General features: G+C 38.3%; 1 protein-coding gene across 1 annotated transcript; it reads right to left on the reverse strand.

Annotated features, from left to right (window-relative positions):
* Positions 1-3: 3 nt before the first annotated feature.
* On the reverse strand, positions 4-27,950 carry VAPA (VAMP associated protein A). The gene is made up of 6 exons (XM_085052536.1): positions 27,683-27,950; positions 10,937-11,089; positions 8,241-8,344; positions 6,171-6,251; positions 3,604-3,780; positions 4-2,656 (listed from the first exon to the last, which is right to left on the reverse strand). Exons 1-6 carry the CDS (start codon positions 27,756-27,758, stop codon positions 2,498-2,500), a joined length of 750 nt encoding a protein of 249 aa, XP_084908662.1. The 5' UTR covers positions 27,759-27,950; the 3' UTR covers positions 4-2,497.

Below are 27,950 nucleotides of genomic sequence, written 5' to 3' on the forward strand. Positions count from 1 at the left end.
CCATTTCAGGAACAAAGACAAACAATTTAATCCATATTACATAATTCACTGAATACAGTTGATCTCATCCAAAGTGACTCCTGAGAGCAAAATAGTTTTAGCATTACATTTTATATACAGCTATGAAGGGATTACGGGAAACCAAGACAGTCTCCTTAGACCATTACTGAGAACTCTGGTTACGAGACCGCTGTACACTTTCACCTTGAAAACATTACTTAAACCATAACCAAAGTTTTACCACCAACTGTTCTGTTACTTATGAAAAAAATTATTTCATTCCAATTTTATCATTATTTTTACCGCATTTCCGCTGCCAGATATCAAAACCTGAGTCAGCTGCATTGAGCAATGACTTCTTTTTCTGCTTTAAAGTCCTCTAAGTGCTAGCACCTTTGGAAACCTCCGTACACCATGCTGTAAACATTTTAAGATCTTCCAGAGGGTTTTGTTTGGTTTGTCTCCCTTCAACGCAGGAATGACTGCTCTGTCTGAAGCAAACTACATCCTGCACAATATTGCTTTCGTTATTTTCCACGTAATCAGTTTGGAACAGGCCATGAAAGTTTGATGTGGCAATGTTCTGTTAGAGAAAAAAAAAATCAAGAGAAATACACCATTCTGAACCAGTGGAACCAAAATAATCAAAACCTTAAAACAGTTTTTTCCAGTCACTGGGATGGAAGGAGACTTGAATGCAGACACTGGAACAAGTAATTGGAAACATCAGTGCTTGCATGCTTAAGTGAAAAGATAAGCAGTATTTGCATTTTCTCCATCATCTTCCTTGTACATGTGCAAGATTTTATAAAAAAAGTTTATCACAGAGAGCTATGACAGAACATGATGTAATTTTTTTTTAAAAAAAGCACTAGAAATCAAAGGCAACCAAGATAACGTACATCTTTCCCAGAACATTTTTCTCAGCTACATAAGGTGTCCATATACCAAGGTCTAACACACTTTGCTGCACCACATCAAGTCAAGCTGTCCAAGAGCATACACAATTTTGCTTACAGGAGTATACCTCTTCCACAATTTTTCAAGTTTACAAGAAATTCCCTGTATTGGATTATGCTTACTCAGAAGTACAGATAATATTTTTTTTCAATACTACTGTTTGTTTTTATGACATATTCAGAGATGAGGCAAGACATAAGATTAAGTGCAGGGAAGCATTTCAGACCCCCAAAATGCATTTTTTAAAACTTAGCTATATATCGTTAAAACAGGTAGATCTGCCAAGAGTTGCATAAAATGATTTTTATTTCCCAAAGGTGAGCAACTGAGCAAAAGGTGAGCAACTCAGCAAATATCAACTCTTCTGCATCATGGAATTCACTATGGGTGTCTGAATGATTCAATTTGCATTTTTTAATATCTGCTAAGACAGAACTATAAACTGAGTAAGTTAGTATATGTGAATTAAGTACCCTTAAGAAATCAAAGAATAATGTTGACTCCTGGAAGACACCCAGAAGATTCAAAGATGGAACAGAAGGTTGATTATTACACTCCTGCACAATCCAAGCAAATTGTTAATATATTGAAAACATTCATGTCTGGTATTTGTACCTGCTGGATATCCAAATTATTCTGTCCCAAAACAAGTTTGATAACCATCTTCTTTGCAGCTGAAAGCAGCCAGAAAACAGTTCATTTTGTAAAAATAAATGGAATGGAAACTTTTTTTTCTTTCCCAAGCTTCAATTACAACAGTCAAAGCCAGAGACTTAAGCAAATAAACTCCAAAATAGCCATTTGTTACAAGTAGCAAATTACCATGAACAATGAACTTGTTAAGAATCCCCTCTAAAAGCACGACACACACAAACAGGCTACCCAGCAGAAAAATCTGTTAACAATTTTATTTCTTTTGTCATGTTAAATATTATGGGACAGGACTGTTAAGGATGAAGAACTCTCAACAATGCCTCACAAGGAATAAGAAAGAAATTCTGCCATGATATTAGCAAAGTAAGGTAAGGAGAAAATTTACACATTAAGAGGCACCATTTCCCCCAGAATACCTCTTGTCATATTCCTGAATGAGTGGGATTAGCAATCTAATAAATCATTTGTCAAGAGGTAACAGCAACAGATAAAATTTTAAAGGATTATTAAAATAACATTTACAAGACTCTGAACAATTTTTGAATTCTTATTAAAACCACAGAAAGAAAGAACAATTCTTTATTTATGAATTTTCATAAAGGACTGACTGTGCAACTGATACCTGCTATTGATGACTGAATGTACAATTTTGTCCAGCAGCTGAACAGTTTGTCTTTTCAGATTGTGTTTTCTAACCGTGCGAGATCATTAAAGGCAAAGCCTGTTATGATGCTGTACACAAGAATGGCCGATTGGGCCATACTACCCATGATGTGGTAGGTAAACAAACCTTTTTCTGGCCAAGAGAAAACAAAAAAATAAAACGAAACAAAAAAAAAAAAAAGGAAGCTGCAGTTTTGCATGCTTCTCTCACTCATTCTTTCTACAAGATGAACTTCCCTAGAAAGAATCCAATGAAAATGGCTGCAATTACAACAAGAAGTGAAGGAAGAGAATTAGAGCCATTATCTCTGAGGGCCAAAGCTGTGGGCGATCCAGATTTATCCGAGTGCGCTACCTTTCTGAGCCTCAAGCCTTCATCCTGAGGGAAGGAAAAAACACAGACAGAAAAAATATATAAATACATCATTACAATACATCAAAAGGCCATATTTACTGGTGAATATTTAAATAAAGTTTAAAAAAAACCCAACACATACAACATAACACCACACTAAAATCCAAAACATGAACATAGAAAACCGTACTTTAAATAAGGACCGTAATTCACTAGTCTCTCTCCACTAGTTCCTCTGCTTAAAAAATATTGCAAAAACCCTGCTAGGCCCAATGAAGCATCCTTACTTACTGTGTGTCAAAAATAAAAAGAGTAATTCCTTATTGTTAAGGAGAAACATCTGCTTTGTTTAGCGCCAATGTCATAAGTATCACAGATGTAGAGTATTATTACAGTATTATTTCATAGTTCTTTAAAAGACTACAACAGCCAATTAAATTGTCAGAACTGTTCCAAAAGCAAATATATAGAAAAGACACATAAAGTCATGTATTGACTGATTTGCAGGTCACTGAAACAGACACTTTTACATAAAGGTACTAGAAAGTAGTGCTTGCTTACCTCCTCTGGCCAAACAATTGCTCTTGTTCACTTGTTGTTTGTAATTCAAAATTATACTACTCTGGATCTCATTTACTCATTATTAATGAAAAATAAAGCACTTTTAAAAAGCTACTAATTCAGTATCTTAGACTTGAAGTAACTAAGATCACCTTAAATAGGACCATTTCATTTAAGAAGAAAATTATGCAGCTTCGATGGCTCATCCATGACAATCACAGTCTCAATCATTGACAAGTTCAGAACATACATTATATACAGAACAGTGAAATCATATCACAAATCAATCTTGACATTCTAACAGTTTTATCTGCTCACTGGAATATACACCTTTTGGCCTAATTACAAACCAGACCTTTCAATCAAGCAGAGTGAAGCCACTCAAACATAAATGTGGAAGCAGAACTTACTCTCAGGTGCCGATTTTCATCTGTCAGCTTCATAAGCTCTGCTTGAAGTCTTTTGCACTCCTCCACGAGCTTCCTTGTTTCAGTATCATTAAGTGAAACACTATGTGGTTTTGGCATCGGTCCATCCTGCTTAGATGTGTTCAGTACTGGGGCAGATTTGCTTGCATCTATATCATTCTACAAATATCAAGAATGATTTGAGAATTTTACTTTACTTACTAATAGAGAAAAGTCATCCACAGCTTAAAAGTGAAACAATGAAGCTACTAATATAATTCAATGAAGTTGATATTTACAGTAATCTGAACAGACACACTGACAGTTCAATTCTGATTAGCTCAAGTAGTAAAAAGCAAGAGAAGATTGCTGTTTACCTGGTACTACTGAGTACTGCTTACTCAGTACTGCTCACTTACTGCTGAGACACAAATCAGTACTTTAGCTGCTTAACACTGGCCCAAAGGCATCCAAAAGAGGCCATGAAATACACAAAAGAGCATTTGAACTGGGGGGAGGGGGGAGAGTAAAAGGAAGAAAGTAATCCTGCAATAGTAAGGAACATAAGTAAAACCAAAACAGATCATGTCACAAACTCCTATGAAGTATGTATCACACAAATGTTTTGCACTTAAAACACCTTTCAGTGAAGGAAAATCAAGTGCTGCAAAAACATGAAATTTAAGTCTCACAGCATCTGAAATACACATAACTAATTTTGAGAAGTCACAAAAAGCTGTGGAAAAAACTATATTAAAATTAAAAATCTAATTCCCACAGCTCTGCTCAAAATCACAGAATCATAGAATAGTTTGGGTTGGAAGGAACCTCAAAGAACATCTAGTTCCGACCCCCCCACCATGGGCAGGGACAATTTTCAGAGATCAGATTGCTCAAAGCCTGATCCAACAGAGCCTTGAACACCTTCAGGGGTGGGGCATCCACAGTTTCTCTGGGCAACCTGTTCCAGAGCCTCCCTACCTACTGAGTAAAGCATTTCCTCCAACTGTCTAACTCAAATCTTTCCTCTTTTGGTTTAAAAACATTCCCCCTTGTGCTATCACTATCTGCCTGTGTTAAAAGTTGCTGCAATGAGGTGCCCATGGAGCCTTCTCTTCTCTGGGCTGAACAACCCCAGTTCTCTCAGGCTGTCTTAAATAGGAAAGGTGCTCCAGCCCTCTGAGCATCTCCACAGCTCTCCTCTGGACTTGCTCCAGCAGGTCCACATTCTTCTTATGCTGGGGAACCCAGAGCTGCACTCAGGACTTCAGATGGGGTCTCATAAGGGCAGAGTAGATGGAGGGAGAATCACCTCCCTTGACCTGCTGGCCACATTTCTTGTGATGCAGTCCAAGATGCAATTGGCTACCTGGGCTGTGACCACACACTGTAGATTCATTATCAGCTTTTCAACCATGAGAACCCTGAGACAGGGGAAGCCTGATTGCCAGTGAAGACTGTGGCAAAGAACGTCAGCCTCCTCCATATTTGTTGTCACCAGTTCTCCTTTCTTGTTTATGAGGCAGTTCACTCACCTTGTCCTTTCTCTTCTGACACACATACTTACAGAGTCCCTTCTCGTTACTCTTCACCTCCTTCATGGAGTCCCATTCCACCTGTGCCTCAGTTTTCCCAATCCCACCCCTACCCACCCCCTACCCACCCCCAAACCACACCCCTTCCCAAGTCACATGTCCCAGCTTCCACTGGCTGTGCATTGCCTTCTTACTCCTCAATGTGAGGAGCAGATCCTTGCTCAGCCAAGCCATTTTCCAGCCTGCCTTCCTGAATTTCTTACACATCAGGATGGAGAGCTCTTGTACTCTAAGAAAAGTGGCTTTAAAGAGCTGGCCCTAAAAGAGCCTAAAGCCCCTTAAGAGTGGCTGTAAAGAGTTGACTTTCTAATTAAAGAGTCAGCTCCTCTGTCCCTAGGGAGAGTGTTTTAGGAGAAAAGGAGGTAGTTTTGTAAAACTCATTACATTTCTCTCACTACATTATACACTTTATAAAAGTAAAGCCAGAAAGTAGATAACTAAGTGCCTTGATAATAAATGCTCAATCTTTACATTTTTACTGTTTTAACACACACTTAGTAAGCTTACACCTTCATCTCATAAATCATCCTTTACCAAAAAGAAAAAAGAAATTAAAAAAAAGACCAAACCAACAAACCAACAAAAAAAAAACCCAGAGCACAAAGCAAGCCCGACATCCCCTTTCTCCAAGATTATACTGAGATTGTATCTGAAAACTATAAAGTATAAAAATAACAAAAAAATACGGTTTTGGCACTGGTCCCTGTTGCTGGAGTTTTTTAAGATGTGGTTGGACAGAGTGTTCCCTTTCGGACAAGATCTTGGATCAGATGGTATTTCAAGATCCCTTTAAACCTGGGCTGTTCTGTGATTCTATGAATCCTTTAAAAATTATATACTGAACACCCCTGCTGTCTAATTTAGTACAAACTCCTTCAATTCATTTAATCATTACATCAAATAGATTAAAAAAACCCTGACATTTCTGTGAGATCCTACCAGTCAGTATATGACAGTTTCTTACTCCTTACTTACCAGTTTATCATTTTCGTTGGGCATTTCAAACACACATCTCAATTTGGAGTCCATTAACTCATCAGGTTTCGCTTCTTTCCACTAAGACAACAATTAATACAGTTATTTAACATGCTGGACTCATGCAAACATCTCAACAGTTCATGAGTTTGCTCTTAGCACTGCCCTCCTATACAGCTAAACACTGTGCTTACCCTCACTGCATTTTTCAGACTTGCTTATGAACAATGCTTTTTGTTCACACTCACTGCTGTGAAGTAATAAAAGCTAGAAATGGTTATTCAAGTCTGGAAATGAAAAAGAATAAACTGAATGCAAGGATGGCTCCATCAGAGGTTTGTATGAAATAGGGATGCAACAATACAGTGGTTTCTTAATACACAATGAGAAACAAGTAGCATCTGAGTCAGTTTGAGAAGGAAGGTCTAGCCCTTTTATGCCTCAGTAAATGTACTTTTTGTATCCCATCCTGGAAGCACCGATCTTAAACAAAAGATTTAAAGACTCTGTATTTGTTCCAGAGTACATTTCTTTAGTTCTTCAAATTTTAGGCTTTTAACCACTTTGTCCTTTTACTTCATATCACGTGACAATTTGGGGCATGAGAATTTTTCAAAGCTGTTCATAAAAACATTTTAAATTGTAATGGTTATCAGCATATTTAAATAACTAAAATATGCCGGAATTTCTCTACTCAACTGACAATTAACTTTCAAAACCTGCACTTCATGCAGTTGCCTTAAATTCTTAGGCTCAGAGACTGATCTGAAGTCTGCAGCGATTTTTCTAATAGGTCCTCTCCTGTTACCTTAGAATTGTACATGTTACAGACTCAAATATTCAGGTTTTTCATAACATCCTTCCTATGTTTTTTTTTCCCAGTGGCATTATACAGTAACTTATAACTACAATTATTGATTTTCTGCAAGATCTGTTTCTCAGTATCGTATACCTGAACACAAGAAGACAGTGGTTATTTGAAAGGTATTTCTGAAGTTGATTTTTATATCCTCACTAAATGGCCATGCCTAATTTACCACACATAACCAAGAGCTACTAGAGCATATGAAGAAAAACTAAACCAGTTCAAAAAGGTGTATGTTAACTTTTGTGTCTCAAAAGCTTCACAAAATGCAAAAGGTTTTCCACTGCTTCCAGTGAAGAATGATGCTACAGTAGTCTGTCTTCATATAAGGGGACAGAGCTTAAACATGAAAAGGTCTACTGGATTCCAGTGATCTATAAAATCTCTTCTTTATCCCTTGTTTCTCCTCTCCTTCTCTGCCTTGAGTGAACATCAAATGTACCTGTGTAAACCCAGGCACACCTTAAAAGAGTTTGTAGAGTTATAGAAGCATGTGCAACGTTGACCTCCACCTTAAGACATACTTACATGAGTCCACATACAACCCTCGTTCTGACAACTGAGGGCTTCACTCCCATTGCTGCCAGCCAGTAATACCAGAAACAGGCACCTTACTTCTGAACTAACAAGCACAAACCTATGTATCTTCTCTCTGGATCTTCTATCAGACCAACCCAGCCTAAGAACTAAAGGTACAACATGTTCTATTAAAACAGAAAATAAATCTATCATTCATGCTGTGTTTAGCCACTTAGTACCCTGTAGAGAGACACATCTTAGTCTTGAAAATGTTTTAATTCATTATAATCCCATTCAACATTCCACTTTAACGCTTTTCACACCAAATGCACCCATTTCATAAGGCTTCAGGCTTGTTGTTTAAATATACTCTTGATTCCTTCAAATTCTATCTGTTTATCCCCCTCAAATTAGCTGCATATAAAGGTATAACATGCCCATATTATAACACTGAATTGACCTTACCTTAGACTCACTACTATCTCCATTCAATAACCTCACTAGGCAAGTTCTAAGAACTGACCTTGTATTTCGTATTAAAAACCCTGAATCACATTTGAAGTCACACTTGTTCAGAGAAAACCCAATTCTTCAAAAAGAAACTGCAAAAACATGCATCATTTATAGTTAAGCCTGATTTTTAAAGAAAAAATATACAAAAGTCATTTTACTCCATTTTTACTTACCACTGCCTCCATATCTGTAATATTTGGTGGTGCATAGGTTGTTTGTACCATAAACTTGTGTTTGCTCTTCTCATTTGGGTCATAGTCAAAAGGCTGCAGCATTACTGTTCCAAAGGAAAAAAAAAAAGTGATTCTTCAGCTAATCACTACAGCAAGCATGTTATCCACTTTAGATTTATTCCTCACTGAACAGACACCAAAAATTAAAATCCAAAGGCAGTGCATACACTGTAGTAACATGGACTGAAAGGTCCGAGTCTGGTGTAGCTGACATGATTATTTCTGTGATTACTATAGGTAAAAGACATTTCATATACAAATATGAACAAATAGATCCTGTAAGAGAGAGAGAAAAAAAATTACATCTAAATATGTGGGGGAGAGAGGTAAACTTGCAACTTGATCAACCAGAGGATGAGGATTCAGTGAACAGGAAAGATTAATTATTTGGCAGTGTACATACACTTGCCTTCCACAGAATGGAAACTCCAGTTCAGTGTATCTTTATACAAAATTAATAGAAGCAGAAGCAGTTTCAGGAAAACATTTGAAAAATTACATGGAGTCCTACAACAGCTATCTGTATATGTACCTATTTTATAGCAATGAAAAAGCTATAGCAGAGACACTCATATAGCTAGAAAAATGCAAAAGCAGAAGGAAAAACAGTAACCTGTACAAGTAACAAGCTGTGAAGGAAGAAGAGTGAGACGCTATATTATGAAAAAAACCACAAGCAATTGCTGTTAACAAGTTAACAATACATGACAGGACAATGAACAGTAAACTTAGGACATCAAGGTAAGAAAAACAGCTTTTACTGAATTCACATTTTTGGAAAAAATGAATAAACATGGCTGGAGAAGCTTACATAGTGATTCACAACTGAAAAGTGATAAATAATTTTAAAAATATCTGAGGACTTCCTTAAAATGACTGTTACATCACATCTCCAACAATGACTAAAAATTCGCTCTGAATCAGCACGATCCATTAAACAAGCTGAAGACGCTAACACTACCTCAACATACAGTTTTGATCGTAAGAGCTTCAGCCCACAGTATCCTATAGTTATTTCTCTCCACACAACAACGTGAGAGAAATCTATTTTTAATTATAAGAAAGATGACTCAGCACTGAAAACATTCAGTTGAGAGACTGATGAGATAAAGTGGGTCACTAGAAAAATAATCTGCGCACTTACCTTAGCAAACGACCCAAAAGAAATTATATGCCTAAAAACAAAAAGATGAAGCTGACACTTTGAGGAAGAGAACTTAGTTCTAAAAAGCATTGTGGAGTCACTGTAACTAAACAACTGCACTTGAAAACATCTTGAGGTCACTGTAGCTGAATAACTGCATGAGAATCCAGTAATACAGAAATAGGCACACCAAAGGCTTCCTGCTATGCCAACTGAAGAGTCGAGCAGTGTGACACTGTTTCCCTTTATTGGTGATCCTGAAGCCACAATATTGTTTACAGCTCCAGTACTGACTCATTTAAAAAAATCAAATATTTAAACTTTAAAAGGATGATTTGTAACTGTGAAAACACACAGGATGTAATCCTTCAATCTATTCAATCCCCTGAAGAGAAAGTCCAGCAAGACCTTGATTGTGATACTGAACTAGCCACTGGAAAGATCCCAGATACCAGATCAAACCTGCTAAGGCAAAATGGCTGTAAGTTGTAGCTGAAGACTGAAATAAAGAAGTTTTTCACTACGTGAACCTTAAACAAATTCTCAGTAAAATGATTCTTCATCCCTGAGTCAGTGAATAAGTACCATGAGTCCAGATGCTGAAGCGCCCATGGTAAGCAACAATGAAGTTTTAAAGGGTCCCATTCTACAGATCATATTAGATTAGAGAACTCCTACAATGAAAGTTACTCTAAGGTTTTAATCAATCATAAAGATAAAGACTTCTTGAGTTCTTCTTTGTAACATCTGAACATATCCCCTGAGGCTAATTCACTAGCTTCTTTTAAACTTCCCCAATGGCATAAGAATGTGAATCCGAAAAGCTCTGAGGATTGCTCTATTACTTCCCTTCTGCTTTGCTACAGATGTCTCCAAGGCTTCTACAATTACCAGTTTTCTAGACCTAGGAGATCTAGGAGTTCACACCTGTATTGCCTGAGGTCTCTACAATGTGAATGCCCCTTATTCTAGAGATTCTACCTTAAAATAGTCAGAAGAATGACCTACAAAAATCATTTACCAAATCTGAAGACTGGTATCTAGTCTTTTATCTAGTCTTTTCCCATTTTCTTAAGAAAAACCACTAGGGACAATTGTAAACTAATTTTTTCTTAAATGCAACGAACTGTGAAATGTTACATTTTAAACACATCCAAGCAGTCAAGCAATGTTCTGCTTCAGAACACAAACATGAATAGTGTGAAGCAAAGGTACTGTTATTGTCACTTCCCATTTCCAACTTTCTTTTCCTCCTTTCTGAGAGCCACAAGTACTTGACAAAGGCAAGTATTTCTATATGGAGAATTTTTTGATGTATCATTGCAGCTCCACATCAAGTTGCCATCCCCCTAACAAAGGGAATCACTTTTATTTTAAAAAAAGTGTTTTAAAAAGCTGACATACTTCAAACAGTCTTTAAGATCAAGTATTATGGAACTTCTTTAAAGGCTTTAAAAACACCTAACCTACAACTGTGTATAGCTGTTTTTACCTGAAACAATTACAGACGATCCTGGGTCAATAATTCCACTGTTTGGCCTCACACAGTATCGACGAGGTGCTGTGGTCTTCACTTTGAAGCATACTTTTCTATCTGATGGATTTCGTAGTTTAAGATTTGTAGTTACTACATCTGTAAAGGGACCTGAAAAAAAGGTTGGTCTTTTTTAAATATACATGTATCTCTGGAAAAGAATTCTGTTTATACAGTACAAGTAACTATTAAATTACAGCTTGTTGCCAACAAACTTCTAAAAGCAGGTTAAATCATACATCTGTTAGGCACATACACTGTGTTACATTCAAAGCATACTCTATTACCTTTGTTATAAAAATATACATGACAGCAATCAACTCTTAAATAGTAGTAGAGACTCAAGCTGCTAGCACAAGTGGTTCATATATGCATATGTTAATTTTAGCAAATCATTCTTAACATTTGAAATACCTAGAAGGTAATGGTCATATGCAAAAGTAAATTTTGCTGGATTTTTGTTTAGGAATAGAAGCAACACATTCTTTGGAACTCTTTCAATTGTTTAAAGAAAGAAAATACTGAAACTAAAATTCAGCAACTGCTCCTGAGATTTCAACCTCTGTTGGCTTCTGAGCTCCGACAGACTTGACAGAACAATTTCATCTTTTAAACTCAAAATAAGCAAGAGAAATGATACCCTGTTTATGCCTGTACTCTAACTGATCCCCAGGAAAGCAAGTTGTAGTTGCTATATTTATGTATTCAATGAAGTGTACTCTCTGGATTTTGTTTATGTTAAACCTTCAGGATAGGAATTCCTTCCAAGACTGGATTGGACAAGAGGTGTAATTTCAATATCACGCCACAAAAGCACATCTTCCAACAGAGATCACCTCCATGCAATGCCACACAGTAAGAGCACAAAAAGTAAGGTTCACAGCATTCTGAGCTGTGTTAATCTCCCTTGTGCTTGTGTAATCTGAAAGCAAGACTGAAAGGGCTCTAGAAAAATGGTATTTCATGTCAACATGAAATGTATTCAAGAATATTTCATGTGTACATTGATTTTTAAAATTTAAAATTTTAAAATTACACTTTAAAAACCTCCTTTAAAATTACACACTAAATTACTGCAAAATAATTTTATCTGTATTGAAAACAAAACAACAAGTTTTCCATTAAAAAAGTACAAAGAAAGCAAACTTTAGATTAAACTGGATGAAAAATGTAAGTGATATAAACCAGTGGTAAGGTACAACAAAACCACTAATTGTATGAAATACAGGAACTCAATTCTTTTCTGAACACCTTATTCCATAGAGGTGTCTGCACGTCTCTGAAAGAATAAGCTCTGGCCACTATCAAACACGTTACTACACTAGAGGGCTCACTATTTGATGCCTTTGTTTCTATAACTCATTCCAAACCCTTAATTTTGAGAGAGTGTTAAACAGAATTAACACAACACACCAAGACACAAATACATTAAGACTAAAAAGAGAATTACTGATAACCAGAATACCAAGATGTAGATAAAGATACATGTGAGATAGGTTTACATTCAGTGAAGTTCTTTTGAGAAAATAAGAACTGGTATTACTTGTCTGAAACTTCACATCTAATCTGACTTCATAAGGTGAATGAAATAAGTCACCCTCTCAATCCAGGCAAATTTGACAGAGCCCCCAGATTTCCTGCCACTCATCTCTTGATGGTTCTTGCAGGATCCCACTGTCTCTACTTATAGAGGGAGATCCAAAAATAACTTCCATCACCCATACCACAAGCTGAACTAAAATCAGGCAGCTGAATACTCCTCTTAATCTAAGACTGGTGATAGACTCCTAACACACCAAACATGTATTTTTTCAAGCTACACACACGTTTTGAGGAAGTTATTCTGGGAGTTTTACTAACAACCGCCTAAGCTATTAGTCATCTAATAACCACTGCTTTTCCAGTGCTCAAAGGCAAACAGCACCTTGAATATAGCTTTCAAAGATGTGGGTTGCCTTTTTTTAATTGCAACTCTAGGCAACCTGAGGAGCTCTGCTTCTCAATCTTCTCAACTACTTTTACTAAGGACATTCTGCACAAAGGAAAAAAGACACAGTTCAGAGGCTCATTTTCAAAAGTATAGTCATCAAGAAAAGAAGCTATACTATTCAAAACCAGCTTGTTTCAAGACAAAGCAGCAGTGAATTTATAAACTGATGATAAACTGGTTTTTAAACTAAAATAAAAAAGTTCTGTTTCTTTTGAGACATGAAAGCTCTCCTCATGCCTGCCTTTTTAAAGTGTGCAATAATGAGATAGGATTCAAAATATTCTTCAAATTACTCTGATATTTACTGTCAGTTTCAACACCTCAGATAATTAAAAGAAATCTGCTTTTCTTTCCCAGGTACATGAATGCAGTGACCTCTTTTGCATTTCCTGGATACTTTACAAAAAAAGCTTTTAGCTCAGGGACATTTTTTAGAATCAGACATATCTTTCAGAGGTGACTGAAATCTTTTTCAAGGTCTAGAGGATGCTTATGACAGCTTTACCTCTCACCTGCTTTCTAAAAGCTTTAAAGGAAATAGCTGTATAAAGCCTCTGAAGACTTGCAACCATCAGATTTAATAAATAGGTGGTAACAAATTGGTGCAGAGAAGAAAAGTATTACTGAATTTCACTGTTTCTGCAGAATCCAGGTGTTTTGGTAATTTAGTGGCATGCCAACGGCATGGATCTGAGCATGGACAGGCAGGAACAGACACAAGAATAGCAAATCAGAAAAAAAAAATCTATTACCTTTCAGAGGAGCCACATGATCTAAGTTAGCATGACATACCCTCCCAAAAAGAAACTGCAACACCTGAAGAAGATTCTGGAGTTCACTATTACACAAACATAACCACCACCTTTGGAGGAGTGGGGAAATAAAGTACAAGCTGGCACTAACAGCCTACGTTCAAAATCCTAAACCACAACCATTCTTGAGGAAAAATGTGGGGCGGTGAGGGGAGAATCAGGAAGGAGAAATGTTTGGGATCATATTACACAGACTGCATGTAAACAAGGAAAAGTACTGGCAAAGATGGATACAAACATTCTGCACAAGCGTCAAAATGGACAAATGCACACCCACTTCACTGCAGTAAACATTCAGCTACACTAGGACAGCATTATAATCTCAAAAATAGCATCTCACCTGCTGCTTGCATGACACTCAGATCCAAGCAGGTTTTTATTTAAGCACTTAAACCTCAGACAGGCTTATGTCTAACTGTACACACAAAAGCTGTGGTAATTCAACTAATAAAATCCTTGGGCTATATATCACCGTAGCATGATGTCTAACGACAAGAGATCATTGCTTTATAAACCAGTAATTTCAATTTAATAACCTCTGCAAGTCAAGAGTTACTTTAGAGGGGGCAGCGAGTTCAGCAACTCTTCGTAGTGTAAATTCAAGACACCAATTACAGCATCTTCCTGGAATGAAGGTTGTGAGAGTGCCAGTTTGTTCCAACGGTTTTGAATGGAGCAGTGACAATTCATGCCACAAGTTTCCCTGTCACTGTGACTTACAAGGGCCTTAGAAAGGAAGGACAGACACCTGCCTAATCACACTCAGAAATACCAGACATAAACCTTCATGTGCTGAATTTCTATTTCAGCTATCTTGCAGTGCAGTCACAGCAATATTAATGCCAGGGTTGCCTCTGGCAACTACACAGCTTGGACTACAGCGACTAGTGGGCAGGAAGAAATGCCACAGATTCTGCAGAGCCAGTTTCCACTGCTGGAGCACAGTGCCAAGTTTCCCAGCTTGCAAGTTATGCTGCAATAAAACCAAAATACAATGTATCACTGGTCAGGTAGGACCTGTACAGACATCTTTTTCATCAACAGTGTCATTTTCTCTTCAGATTCAGATCTCCTTCACTGTCCCAGCTTCAAAACCCATTCTTCTACCACCCGAGATAGTCAAACATCAGGGAGAAAATGACGATGTGAATATGTTTTCTTAGAGTGAGAAGGAAGAGCTTAGACAAATCTCCACAGGCTGTGGTAGCCCTGGGAAAGGTGAGAGACCCATGTCAATATCTCTAGTTGTTGGCAGTACAGAATGAACAAAGCACTTCTAAAACGGGGGCAGGTTTGGTTAGCAAGAAGCTCCATTCAAAATTAGTAAGGCTGTCATAATGTACACACAAAGCCTGTCACAAAATATCACCTCTACCTAAAATTGTGTAAGAAGAAATTATAATATTATAAAAATACATAAAATCTTCGATAATTAGAAGGCAGATCACTTGTAGAGTTGTGCAAAAATGAGCATGCATTATTAAATAAAATCAACAGCATTTTATTAAATGCTTAAGCTTCAGTTTTAAGCATATTGGCCTCCTCAATTTAAGACAATGAACTGTAGCTGTTACAAAAGCAAGTATCTAAGCCAATTCTGCCAGAAAACACTCCAGCTCATGCACTGAATAAAGTTTATTTAAGCTGTAAATTGGCACAGCAAAATGATACATTCAGCCACATCTTAAAACAATGTAAGTACACATAAAAGAAGTACACAAACTGGCAAAAGGAATCCAAACTCCTTAAAATGTGTTACAGTATTAACTCCAAAAACTATGGGGATTATATGCTTTAAGCAGAATGCTGTCTTTTCACAGCTCCTGCATCACCTTTGAAATTCCAAGAGTACTTGAAACATTCAGAACACTTCAAGGCACCATTACTAAAACAAACTCAGGCAGGGTAGCTGTCTTTCAGTGCACAATAAAGCCAGGTTGGGCAGACAAAACTCATTTACTGCATTTGACAGTTTGAGCCCTAGTGAATGAGAAATGAGTTCAGGTCAGCAACATAAAAACTAATAGTGATATTGTAAATCAAGCAAGACAAATTTTGAGAACAGGTTAACTGACTTTTAGGACAGACCTAAGAGGAACAGAGTAATATCTCCATCAACTCATTCTGCCAGAATCAAATGTAACAACGGAGTAAAGAAAGAATAAGTTAAATTAACAAAGCTCTGTGTAATCTATATTTGTATGATGTAATAAGGAATTTTTTAATTAAGCCAAAATTTAATTGTTTTTCTTTCCCATCATTTGACATAGCAACCACAGAATGGTTGTGATTGGAAGGGGCCTCTGGAGGTCAATCTGGGCCAAACTTCCAGCTCAAGCAGGGATACCCAGAGCCAACTGCCCAGCAACATGTCCAGCAAACTTCTGAATATATCCAAGGACTTTAAAGCCTCCCCGAACAACCTGTGCCTGGCAACCCTTACAGTAAAAAAGTGTTTTCTGATGTACAGAGGGAATGTTTCAAGGTGTGCCCATTGCCTCTGGTCTTGTCATGGGCACCCATCTCCATCCTCCTCACACCCTCCCTTCAGGTATTTTCATACATCAATAAGATTCTCCCAAACCTTCGGTTTTCCAGGGTGGAACAGTCTCAGCTCTCTCAGCCTTTCCTCGTAGGAGAGATGCTCCAGTCCATCCTCTTTGTGGCCTTTCCCTGCACTCTCCAGTATGTCAATGTCTCTCCTGTACTGGTGAGCCCAGAACTAGACCCAGCACTCCAGCTGTGGCCTCACCAGTGCTGAGCAGAGGGGAAGGATCACCTCCCTGGACCTGCTGGCAACATTCCTCCTAATGCAGCTCAGGATACCACTGGCCTTCCTTGTAGCAAGGGCACGTTGCTGGCTCACAATCAACTTGTTGGCCACCAGGACACTCAGGGCCATTTCTGCAAAGCTCCTTTCCCAGCTGCTCAGATCCCAGCCAGCACTGGTGCTTGGATGGTTGTTCCTCCCCAGCTGCAGGACTTTGCAGGTTTTGTTGAACTTCCCAAGGTTCCTGCCAGCCTGTTTGTCCACCTGCCAGCTCCCTCAGCACTTCGTGTGTGCATTCCACCAGGGCCCACGGATTTATTAGGCCCAGTTATTTAAGTATTTCTTAACCTGATCATCTTCCACCAGAGGTTCTAAAGGAAAGATATCTAGAAACAAGAAATACTTGCGCTCTGTGGTGAACCAAAACTACCTTGACTATCAGATAGAAAATTAATCTTAAAATATACACAAAGCACTTTATTGCCCATAATCAAATTTTATAGTACTTTCTGAAAAAAGCATAGGTGACACAGCTGACACAAAAGAGAGTGGAATGTTTTTTATTTCCATAAATTAGCTTTAAGAAATTAATATTCAGACCTCTGTGAAAAAAATGTGAAAAGAATATGTAACATGCATTGCAAATGAACATAAATAACTCCTTCCTCTTGAAATACCAGAACCATGACCATTCAAATACCTTCTCCAACTAGAAAAAAATTCCAACTCTAACAAATCACCTACATTAAAATTATTCATGGTCTATGAAACATAATAGCTTCTGTTTCATGGATTAATACTTCAACACGGATCTAAATGATCAGGAATAATCAGTGGGTGAAGGTGAGAGATTAATAATACCTACAAATAACCATGGCTCTCAGAAAGATATTCATATATTAGAACAGCATTACAGAGTCTTTTACTTATTATTCTACCCTGGCACATGAGAAATAGTTATGTTTTGTCATCAACCTGCATGTAAAATATAGAATGCGAAACAGGCTTTATAAGAAAGCTGACACACCTCAATGTCCACAATTCCTGAGGGCTGATTCTAGGCTACCACTGTTTACCAGGGGTAACATCAGATTTTATCTGAGCTCCCCACGATGACATGCTGTCAGCATTCATGCTGCTGATGTGTCTATCATGGATTTTTCTTTCTAAAAAATGCTGAGACAATGCCCATTTTTTAATCCTAAAATAGCTCATCTTTCTCTGTCAACAGGGCAGAGCCTGCATATGGCTACACAGCTTATTAGAGGTGCTTGTGCAGATGCTGGCACGCAGGCTTTACTGGGGGCTGCTATAAGAGAAATGGGAGCTGAAACCTTTTGCCTGTTATTCTGACAGAAAAGAGACAAAAATACAACACAGTGACATTTCAAAGCAGACAAAACATTTCCTTACATATTTTTTCTGGATCAAAACTTCTTATTCACCCCAGCTTGTGACTGAAATGTTGTTAGTAGCCAAGAAACCACAATAAAAATGCAGTAAGCATCTATCTTTAGGGTAAAGTACAGCCACAGATAACTACCAGGAATTCTGGTAAAGAGAATGTTATCTTCTTTATATATTAGATAAAATACAGACTAAATGAAGATTGTCCTGCATTTAATGTTAAAAATGGTTTCTTTAGCCTTAACAACAACAAAACACCGCTAGTAGTAATATGGTATACCATGGAATAACTCCATCCAAAGATATTCCTCTTGGTATTTTGCTTAAAAATCTAAATCTTTAAAATCTAGCAGTCTAGACCCAAGACAGTTATATGTCTATTCTTGACATTTTTCCTATTGAAAGAGTGCCATTACTAAAGAACTGCCTGGTTACTAACATCAAAGGGATGCTTTCTACTTCAACTTAGCCTCCTTAATATTGTGAATTTCTTACTTGCAATTTAGCTTTACTCAGTTACATTTTTATTCTTGACAAAGACACATTAAGAGCATACTAAAATTGGTAGCTCTTAATTCTACTAGGATAAAGTCTTCAGAATCTAATCATAAAGTATTATTCATACCAAAGCACTGCTGAAATAATAAGAGTAGAAATATTTCAATGGTGCTAAACTTGAACATTTAAACGATTGAATTATGCCCCCAAAGTCCTGAAGCAACTACTATATACAAGCAATCTTTCAGTACGGATTTAGTTCAGTAAAGGCTATGTTACAAACCTTTCCTGCTGGAGCAACTATTCTCTTTGCTTGCATAAGGAAGGATAACTAATGAGTTTGATATTTGCAGAGGTTCTTAGATTTCCAGAATACTAGCATATTTGATCAATGGAACTAAATAAACAAGTAACTTTTCCCTTTCCTTTTTCCTTTTAAACTTGCTTTGTATTTAACCTGCTTAGAAATGGTTTCAGTGATGCTGAAAAGCTCAGATCTGCTGTTCAAAATATTCAAATATTCAGCATCTTAAAATACATATGCATCCTCACATAAGAAACCTCCCACTGGATGCACCTAACTGATCTGCATTGCAACATACAAGATACTCTTCAAACTCTATAGCCGTAATCAGAACACTTGTAATCATCTCAGATGACAGCTGTAGTGGCACACAGAAAATCAGTCCTTCCACAGAAGACCTGATCAAAAGCTGTTGCCTTGCACTTTTCCCAACGTGCTCCAAGAACTGGGTATCAGAGGCCAGACACAAACATTGAACAGACCACCAAAGCTCTTGTGGTTTTCAGCGGCTTCCTTGCATCCCAATGGTGAAACAAAGTAACTTTAACAATAAATCAAACTCATAAGTCTCCCAGCATGGACAAAAGCCCAGAAAGTTCTTTAGAAAAATTTTAAAAACCCAAACAGCTTTAGCTGTTGGACTGCTACATGGTGTCCAACCTCAGCTCATAACACAGAGCCTGGTCAAAACAGACTTATATATCAGACATTAGCATCTCCTACAGACAGGTCTAGCTGACACTGGACTGCCTCCCAAACACACCAACAGCTCACTGCAGCTTCAGGATGCCTTTTCAGTCTCTGGAAGCACAGGCTACACATCTCCATTTCCCACACCACTGAAAGCCAAGTACCATCATATCCTACAGTCACTCAGGGAAACAAACACCTGCTTCAAATAGAAGTTTTATTTAGTCAGTCTCGTCAATCAGACAGGACCACAAACTCCACTTCCTCCATCAACTTCACATCCTAGTACTGAGCTGAGCTAATGCAGCCACACTCCTCAGGAACAGTCAGGTCACTTCTACAGAAGCAGCTGGAGTTCCAACTTGAGCTATAACATGGAACGAGTCTAGTAGAGAGCTAGTGGACATTCAAATTAAAAAACAAACAGTTTTTACTTTAAGTGGGTCTACTAGTGGCCATACACTATAACGTTAAATTAACATCATATCCCTATAAACTGGAATTACTAGGTTTACTTCATGTATGGAGCAGTTCCTCCTACATACATGATTTTTAAATTAATGGGTATCCCTTTTTACAAAGAAAAAAAAATAAACATATCTCAGTCAAGCTATTCTAATGTCTTGGAATATAACACAACATACCTGCTCTAGCTTAAGTACATAACTGTGTACCATTAATGTCCTACTAAACTTTTAAGAACATTGTAAACTCATTACCTAGAAGCTTTCTGAAGTCCACACGAAACTAATTATTTTTAAGATGGTATCTGATCAATTTAAAACTATTTTTGCCCACATAATTTTTAGAAGGCTGGTTCAGACTGACATGATTCAGATTCAGCTACTTTCTAATGATCTAAATACATTCATAGCCACTTCAAGTAAATTCGTTTTACACCAATCCTATCCTTTGGTCTAGATAGATTTTCTTTTCCCTGGTGCTTACCTTGCTGATATATTTATAGATAGCAATCAAATCCCCTTTCAGTCTTCATTTTCCTAAGATTAACAAGCTAAAGCTATTCTACTTCACTTACGTTAATAAAGTTTTCTTTGCACCATTCCCATTTGGGTTCATTTTATCTGACTAGGAGTTGCCAGGGATGCATTCAGATGAAGCTTCATCAAAGCCAAAAACCTTGACATTAATACTTCCTTCAGTACAAAATTACAGTCCTGTATTTGCCCTATTTCAAGACTTGTCACATTCACAATAAACTCATGATTAAGTACTAGTCACTAGTTTTACTTCTTTTTCATCACTTCTAAGAAAATGTTGTATTATTAGCACACATCAAATTTCTTTTTGCATTCATCACATCTCCTAACCTTGCACTACCAGTGAGCTGTACCACCACACTCCCACCCAGTACCAAGGTCATTAATGAAAAATGGGACAGACCCTCCTGTAAGATATATAAAAATGTATTTAAGACAAAGAGTTAGTGACAGCCAACATGGCCTTATCATGGGCAAATCACACCCGACTAATCTATTGGCTTCCTATGGTGGACATCACTGGACAAGAGAAAAGCTACACGTCACCTACCTGAATATCTGTACAGTTTTGAATACCAACATTCTTACCCCAAAATTGGAGAGATAACAGGTTTGATGGACTGTTAGATGGACAAGGAATTGTCTGGGGGGTCACATCCAAAAGGTTCCAGTCAATGTCAGAACATTCAAGTGAAAACCAGCAACAAGTGGCATCCCTCAGGGATGCACACTGGGACCAGCACTATTCAGTGGCTTCACCAATGACACTGACAGTGGAGGTGACAGCACCCTTGGCAAGTTTGCACATGACACAAAGTGAGTGGTGCAGTTGATTTTGGAAATGGGAATGCCATCCACAGGGATCTTGACAGCAGTGAAGGGTGGCCCCATGGAAATCTCATGAGGTTCAACAAGGCCAAGTGCAAGGTCCTGCACATGGGTCAGGGCAAGCCCCAGTATCACACACAGAGAAGGTCTCAGATCAGACTGCCACATTCTACCTGGGACACTGCATTTTATTCCATGTTCCACCTACCTCCATGTCTTTAATTATGCTTTCCTCTAAGGCTTTGCTTGCTATTGAAGCCAGACCAGTTCCAGCATTGAAGCATCAGATTAAAATTTTACTCCAAGTAAGACCACATTTTGAGAAACAAAGGAGGGAAAAATTCTGATTTGACTACTTTTTAAAATTTCAGGCAAACTCTTATTTTTCTTTTTATTTTCTTCCTTTTTTTCATGTTATTAAACACATGAAGTCCTACACCTGGATAATATTCAGCAAACCATCTTAATTCACAAGACCTTGTTCATATAGGAACGAACTGAAAATATTTATTTTAATTTACATAACCATCTAGTTCCAAAAACTTTCAAATACTAAAGTGAAATATGACATCTACATTGCCAAATAATTTAAAATGCCAGGAAATAACTTTATACAATACAAAACAACACTAAAAGGCAAAAGAAGCTAGAGGCCAAGATAACCATGCCCCAGGTAAAGTCTTATCACCTTAAGGAAAATAAAGTTAGAATTTTACTAACTTGTGTTTATGCATTTTTATTTTCAACAATACCACATCAGAAATTATCTTAGTAGAGTCATTTTTATGATTTTTCTTAAAAAGAAATTCACCTCCACTCACTTATCAGGTTCATCTGACACCTCAAGCCTTGTAAACTGACAACCTCCAAACTGGAAAATGTAATACTTATCTAATTAGTCAGGGTTGTTTTTCCACTTTTAACACAGCAAGTTCTCTTCAGAACCCTTTTCTACTTGAATTCATGGCTTTTAAGAGGAGCATGTAAAAACCCTTGAGTGACTGATGGTCACAAAGATCTGGTTAACAAACATCTCCCAAAGACAAAGTTGGACAGAAAGCAAAACATTCACAAACCATAGTCAAGCCAAAACAGGAACAATTTATATTTCCACAATGGACAGCTGGTGCACTAAATATCCAGACCTATTTACTGATGCAACAAAATAGCTCCTCTCAACCCTCTCAAACTTTCTACTTTTCAACCTGGCCTTGAACAACAGTACACTGTTCATGCATAATACAGATTTTTTTTATAATATTAATAAAAATGTCTTGCGGTGATCTAGAACTCCTGCTTATGCTATCAACAAGCAGCATGAGTAGGCACTTTGTAGTAATTACAATGCAAAGGTGAAGCTTTTATACCAATAATCATTGAAGACACTACAAGGACAAGATGTGAGACTTGGATAGTGTTTCGCTCTTTAGTGAAGCAGCAGCAATATTAAGTAAAAGAGAGCCCTATAAATTGCAGGTAAAGGCCAGAATTTCTAAATCTTCACTGCTGTATACCTCTATCACACCAGGAAAATATTCCATAACTGAATCTTAAAGCAAATGACAAACTAGTTCTGCCAAAATATAATCTAACACCTATAATACACCTGACTTCACAGATCAATATAACTCCCTCTTTACAAGGCAGTTTTAAATGCAGTCTAGCACAGTGGTAGAGACGATTGTATAAAATAATGCCACCTCATAAGCAACACCAGGTAAAAAACATTCTCCTCCTTTTTCTTCCTCAACACATTCCCACAAATCATCCTGTGCTTCAGTTTTCACTAATACATATTATTTAAAGAAACTTAAATACTAATAAATACTACGTTTGAGTCATGAAACAATGAATAGAAGTATATATATAGGAAGGGCAAACAATGCCAAGAATTGCTCTTGTATTTAAAAGAAGAAAAAAAAAAAGTCAGACTACGTCTTGAATACTGAGTCATTTTATGAGATGTTCAATCTTTGCCATTACGCAACTCTCAGCCAGCAAAAAATATTAACTTAAATGGAACCATTTCAAAGTATCAGAAAGTCACAACTATTATTAGTAATCACTTACAACCAGTTTTTCCCCCTCTACACTCCCACTGTTTAGTTTCAAAAATGTTCCTGAATGAAGATACCAGAAAACTGACATCACAATCAACCCATCTTAGAAAATTGGGACATCACAAATTTACTGGTACTTTGAAGAGAGTGAAAACAGGCATAAAATTTGACATAATCAAGATACACACAAGTAAGGCAGTAAGATCACATTTGAGGACTTCAAACTCTGCCTACACCAAAAGGCATCCTCGGCCAATTCTGGCAACAGAGCTTGAGGGCAAGGGATGCATTTAACATCGAGCTATTTTTGCCTTTAAATTCCACCTTCTTGATTTGCAGCAACACATAGCCTGTGGCATTCAATGTTACCAATAGCAGTGCAATGATTACCAAATAATGTACAGCAATATTTTTGTATTATTTAAAAGGTTGTTGAAATCTGCACTTCAGAATAAGCTGCAACACTTAAGTGCTCGCGACCTCCCATGAAAAGTCATTTGAACATATACCAACTGATAGCTGATTTTATACACTGACAATTCCAGACTATGACTCAGATCAACAATTGGAAATTAAACATCCTGTTACACTGATCTCTCCTAGTAACTCAACCTATCAAAAAGAAAACTTACTGCATACAGACACATTCAAAATTTTATTTTAATCTGTTAAAGGAAAACAGTGGCTCATTGTTTTGAATGTTTACAAAGGTAACATAACTGGACTTCACACACTTGTAAGCAAGAACTTCAGTAAAGGATATCAATCTAGAATACTCAAACATTTTAATAATTTTGTATTGCTAGTCAGACACCTTTGAATCACACAAAATTCAAATTCTGAACACTGTCTACTAATTTTCCAAAACTCATCAAATCAGCTAGTGTTGATTTTCAATTAGACGTTGCGGAAGCATGTCTTATGACTGATTTAAACATTTGGTGAAGGTTTTTAACTTTTTTTTTTTTTAACAAGGACCATCATCCAAGACCAACTTAAACACGTGTTACTTAAAATTGCAAAACTGGCTTTTTTGGTTTAAGGAAGAAGGAGTTTCCATTAAAATGCTACAAATTTTCAAACTTAAAACTTCAAATGTTGCTATTAAACTACACAACTGCTTAAAAAAAAGTATTAAAAAAACATATTTACTCACAGGGAACCAATTCCAGATTCCCATAATCTTCACTAAACTAGAGCTACTGACAATAATTACATATATGAGTCACATGAAGAAGACACCAGTAAGAAGCAGATGTTCCACTTTCCAAATGGGCTGCTTTTAGGTGTCTTGTGTTTCAATTCTTCCTAACCATCCAACAACTTCAGATTTGAGAACTTAAACAAAATACATTAGAATACCAAAAAAAAAAGCCAACCTACAGGAGAGATATGGCTGAAGAACCTGGGTACCAGAACCACGAGGCAAATTCTCAGTGCTCCATACTGAGAATTGGAGCACTGAGAATTTGCACTTTTTGAGTGTCTGAAAGTGATATTATGTAGTTTATCAATCGCCTCTTGGCTTCATCACTTCTAAGTACAATTTTTCCTCTTGTCACATTTGCACAACACTATGAAAAGTACTTATTTGTTTTGTGGTTTTTCTAAGATATTCCTGATAGTTCCAGAACCCAAAGAAATCTAAGTACCATAGGGGGACAGGGGGAATTAACCATGACCCAAACACTCCTAATGACTGAAATTTCTAGGACTACAAAGCATTATAAAAACAGGATTGCAGTCTTGGACACCAAGGGAAATATGTAATGTGTTAGCCACCATAGGACATGCTCTTTAGAACTTCCATTGAATCATGCTAAGTAAAATTCAAGGATAAATGTATTACAAACCTCATGATTGCTGACAGAGTAAATTAAGTTATATTAATAAAAAAATGCAGTTTCATCAGGCAATGATGAATTTAAAGCCTTGTTAACAAGTCCTTAATATAAGTACTATGTATCTCTTAATTGATATAGTTGTTTGCACAGGGGCATACTATCACATTTCACTGTTACCCTAAAGGTCACCAAATCCATTATAACTTCCTGAGGAAAGAAAACCAACAAAACTATTTGTTCAATTCAAATATTTAGACTTACACTGGATCTCTGTTACATATACATCAACAGTATTAAGTCAATAATAATAATCAAAGATTGTACCAATAAAATAACATTGAATAACATGCTGCACTGAAAAAAATGTATACTTTTATTCTTTTACCAAAGTTGTATGCTTTCCTACACTATGCTACATTTATTCCGAGTCATACACTCTCTTTCTTACTAACCAATTACTTTATAAAAGGTGACACTCAGAATTCCCTTCTGCCAATATTGGATTCTTCAACGCAGTACTTTAGAACTGGGTTAGTTTGTGGCCCACAAACCTTTATAAACACCTCTAAATAATAAGCAGTTAGAAAATATTATTGAGAGTGCACTCGATGCTCTCTCAATTGATAGCACTTTCTATAGTATATTACTGCAATAATACAGTAATAGAGAGTGCTGCAGTCTCATTATGCTTCTGATTTTGTTTTTGCTTAGTCTGCTCTAAAGAAATTTTCCTAATATATGCATTAGCCTGAAACCAAAGTTTATGCCTAAAGAATACACATTTCATGCTCTAAGTGCATAAACACACAGCACAATAAAGATCACTGACTGACAACAGCTTCACACAGACAGCATTTCTAATCTAGTATTTATTCTATCAGCACACTGTTTCATATCACACAAATACGGCTTAGTTCCAGCTCAAAAACAGCTCAACATTTGAAGGCTTTAAATTAGACACGGTAGTTTTTTTAATTTAAAAAAATTAAATCATGCATTTTCCTCCAACCTGTTCTTGCAATAAGAACACAGCATATTGAAATGTGAGTGCAGCCAGACCTGTCAGCATTTTAACAACACAAAACCAGAGTGAAAATGACAAGGTCCTGCTATGGTTTTGACTCCGTGTATGCAAGTGCAATTTAACAAATTTTAAATTGAAGCTATCAAGAAATTAATATGCATGATTAGACAGATTTTGGGGGTTTATTGATTTGATGGATCAATAAAAAAGTATCGTTTTCTAATTTATCTAAATGCTAGGCCAGCCCAAACATATTTTGGAGGAATACAGTGTTCTTTTCTAATACAAGTGTTCATTTGTTCTAGTTGTCCATTTGAAGATTTTTACAACATCATAAATTCCACTCCGTCCTCTAAAACAAAGAAAAACAAGCCTACTAAAAGTGGAAAATAGAAGCATGCACAGGATTAGGTATGTACTAGTGCTGACACCAGTCACAACTTTTAAAAATGTAAGTTCACATAATATTAACTGCTTTAAAAAAAAATTCTAATACTGACGATTCCAAATCTGAAGGGTTCTGAGATTTTTCCCAGTGCTCCTCACAGCTGTAAGATATCATCACGAGGTGCTACCAAAAAACTACACGTTTTGTCGTGCTTTTCTCTATGCCCTTGCATTTCAACGATCACTCATTTTTAACAGAGCCTTCCCTTTCATGACTATTTAATTGATGAGGAGAGAAAACCACACACACACACACGATACCAGCACTAGCTGGGACCTCTCTTGACAGCAGCACGTCAGCGATCACAGCCATGCGGTCGGCACGCAACACACAGCACACATAAAACTTCGGAAATGCACGCATTCCTTTTGCCTCACTGCCAGGGAAGAGGCGAGCTCCCTGTTTACGTTCCATTAGCCTGCCTGAGACATGACAGCTTTGGGGAAAGGGCGGGGAGCCCTGTGCCGGGCTGGGATGCAGCGGGGCAGCGATGGTGCAGAGCCGCGCCAGCCCCGCGGGGACACCAGGGCCCCAACACGCCTGAAAGGAAAAGTGGGACAAGGCCGGACGCCAGGGCAGCCTCGTGAAGCTCGGAACCCCGCAAGGCTTCCACCGCCCGCTCCGGGGCCTCTCCTGCCTGCCGCTGCCAGAGGGAGCCCGCACCGCCGGCGACCGGAGAGCGACAGCCGCGTCCCCAGGCGCCGTTGCTCCGGGGCCGGGCCTGCGAGCGCAGCGGCGGGGCGGGCGGGGGCCGGGCGCGGGCAGGGGCAGGGGCAGGGAGGGGGCGGCCGATCCCACCCGGCACCGCGGATCCCCGCGGGATCCCAAGATGGCGGCGGCCGATCCCGCTCGCCGGCTCGGCGGCGCCCCCCATCCCCCGGCGGGCGGGCAGCGCCCGGCACCGCGGCCCGCCCGCGGGAGGCAGCGGGGAACGCGGCGCCCGGAGGCGGCCCGGCGCCCGGGCGGAACGGGACAGCCCGCCGCTGCCGCCCCGCTCCCCTCCGCCGCGCCGGGTTCCCTCTCCTCACCTTTGAATTTGAGGTCGGTGGGCGGATCGAGCACCAAGATCTGCTCGTGCTTCGCCAGAGCCCCGGCGGCCGCCATCTCGCTCGCTCGCTCCGGCGGGAGGAGGGGCGGGGGGAGGGCGGAGGAGGCGGAGGAGAAGGCGGAGGAGAAGGCGGAGGAGAAGGAGGAGGAGGGGCAGAGGGGGCCGGCGGTGCCGCCGCTCCCTCACGCCGGGCGGGCGGTGTCTCGACGCGGCTCTGCGGGCGCTGCCGGCGGGGCGCGGGCCGAGGG

This window comes from Lichenostomus cassidix, chromosome 2 (genome assembly GCF_008360975.1).
Source record: "Lichenostomus cassidix isolate B80296 chromosome 2, HeHo_3.0, whole genome shotgun sequence".
In the NCBI taxonomy this organism is placed as follows: domain Eukaryota; kingdom Metazoa; phylum Chordata; class Aves; order Passeriformes; family Meliphagidae; genus Lichenostomus; species Lichenostomus cassidix.

Excerpts from the sequence above, each read along its gene's own strand:
- VAPA (XM_085052536.1), bottom strand. The coding sequence starts at position 27,758 with ATGGCGGCCGCCGGGGCTCTGGCGAAGCACGAGCAGATCTTGGTGCTC. Across the intron at positions 8,345-10,936 it reads ATCGTCTGTAATTGTTTCAG|TAATGCTGCAGCCTTTTGAC; the intron begins GTAAAAACAGCT and ends CCTTTGGAACAG. Across the intron at positions 3,781-6,170 it reads CCAACGAAAATGATAAACTG|AATGATATAGATGCAAGCAA; the intron begins GTAAGTAAGGAG and ends TGATATTTGTAG.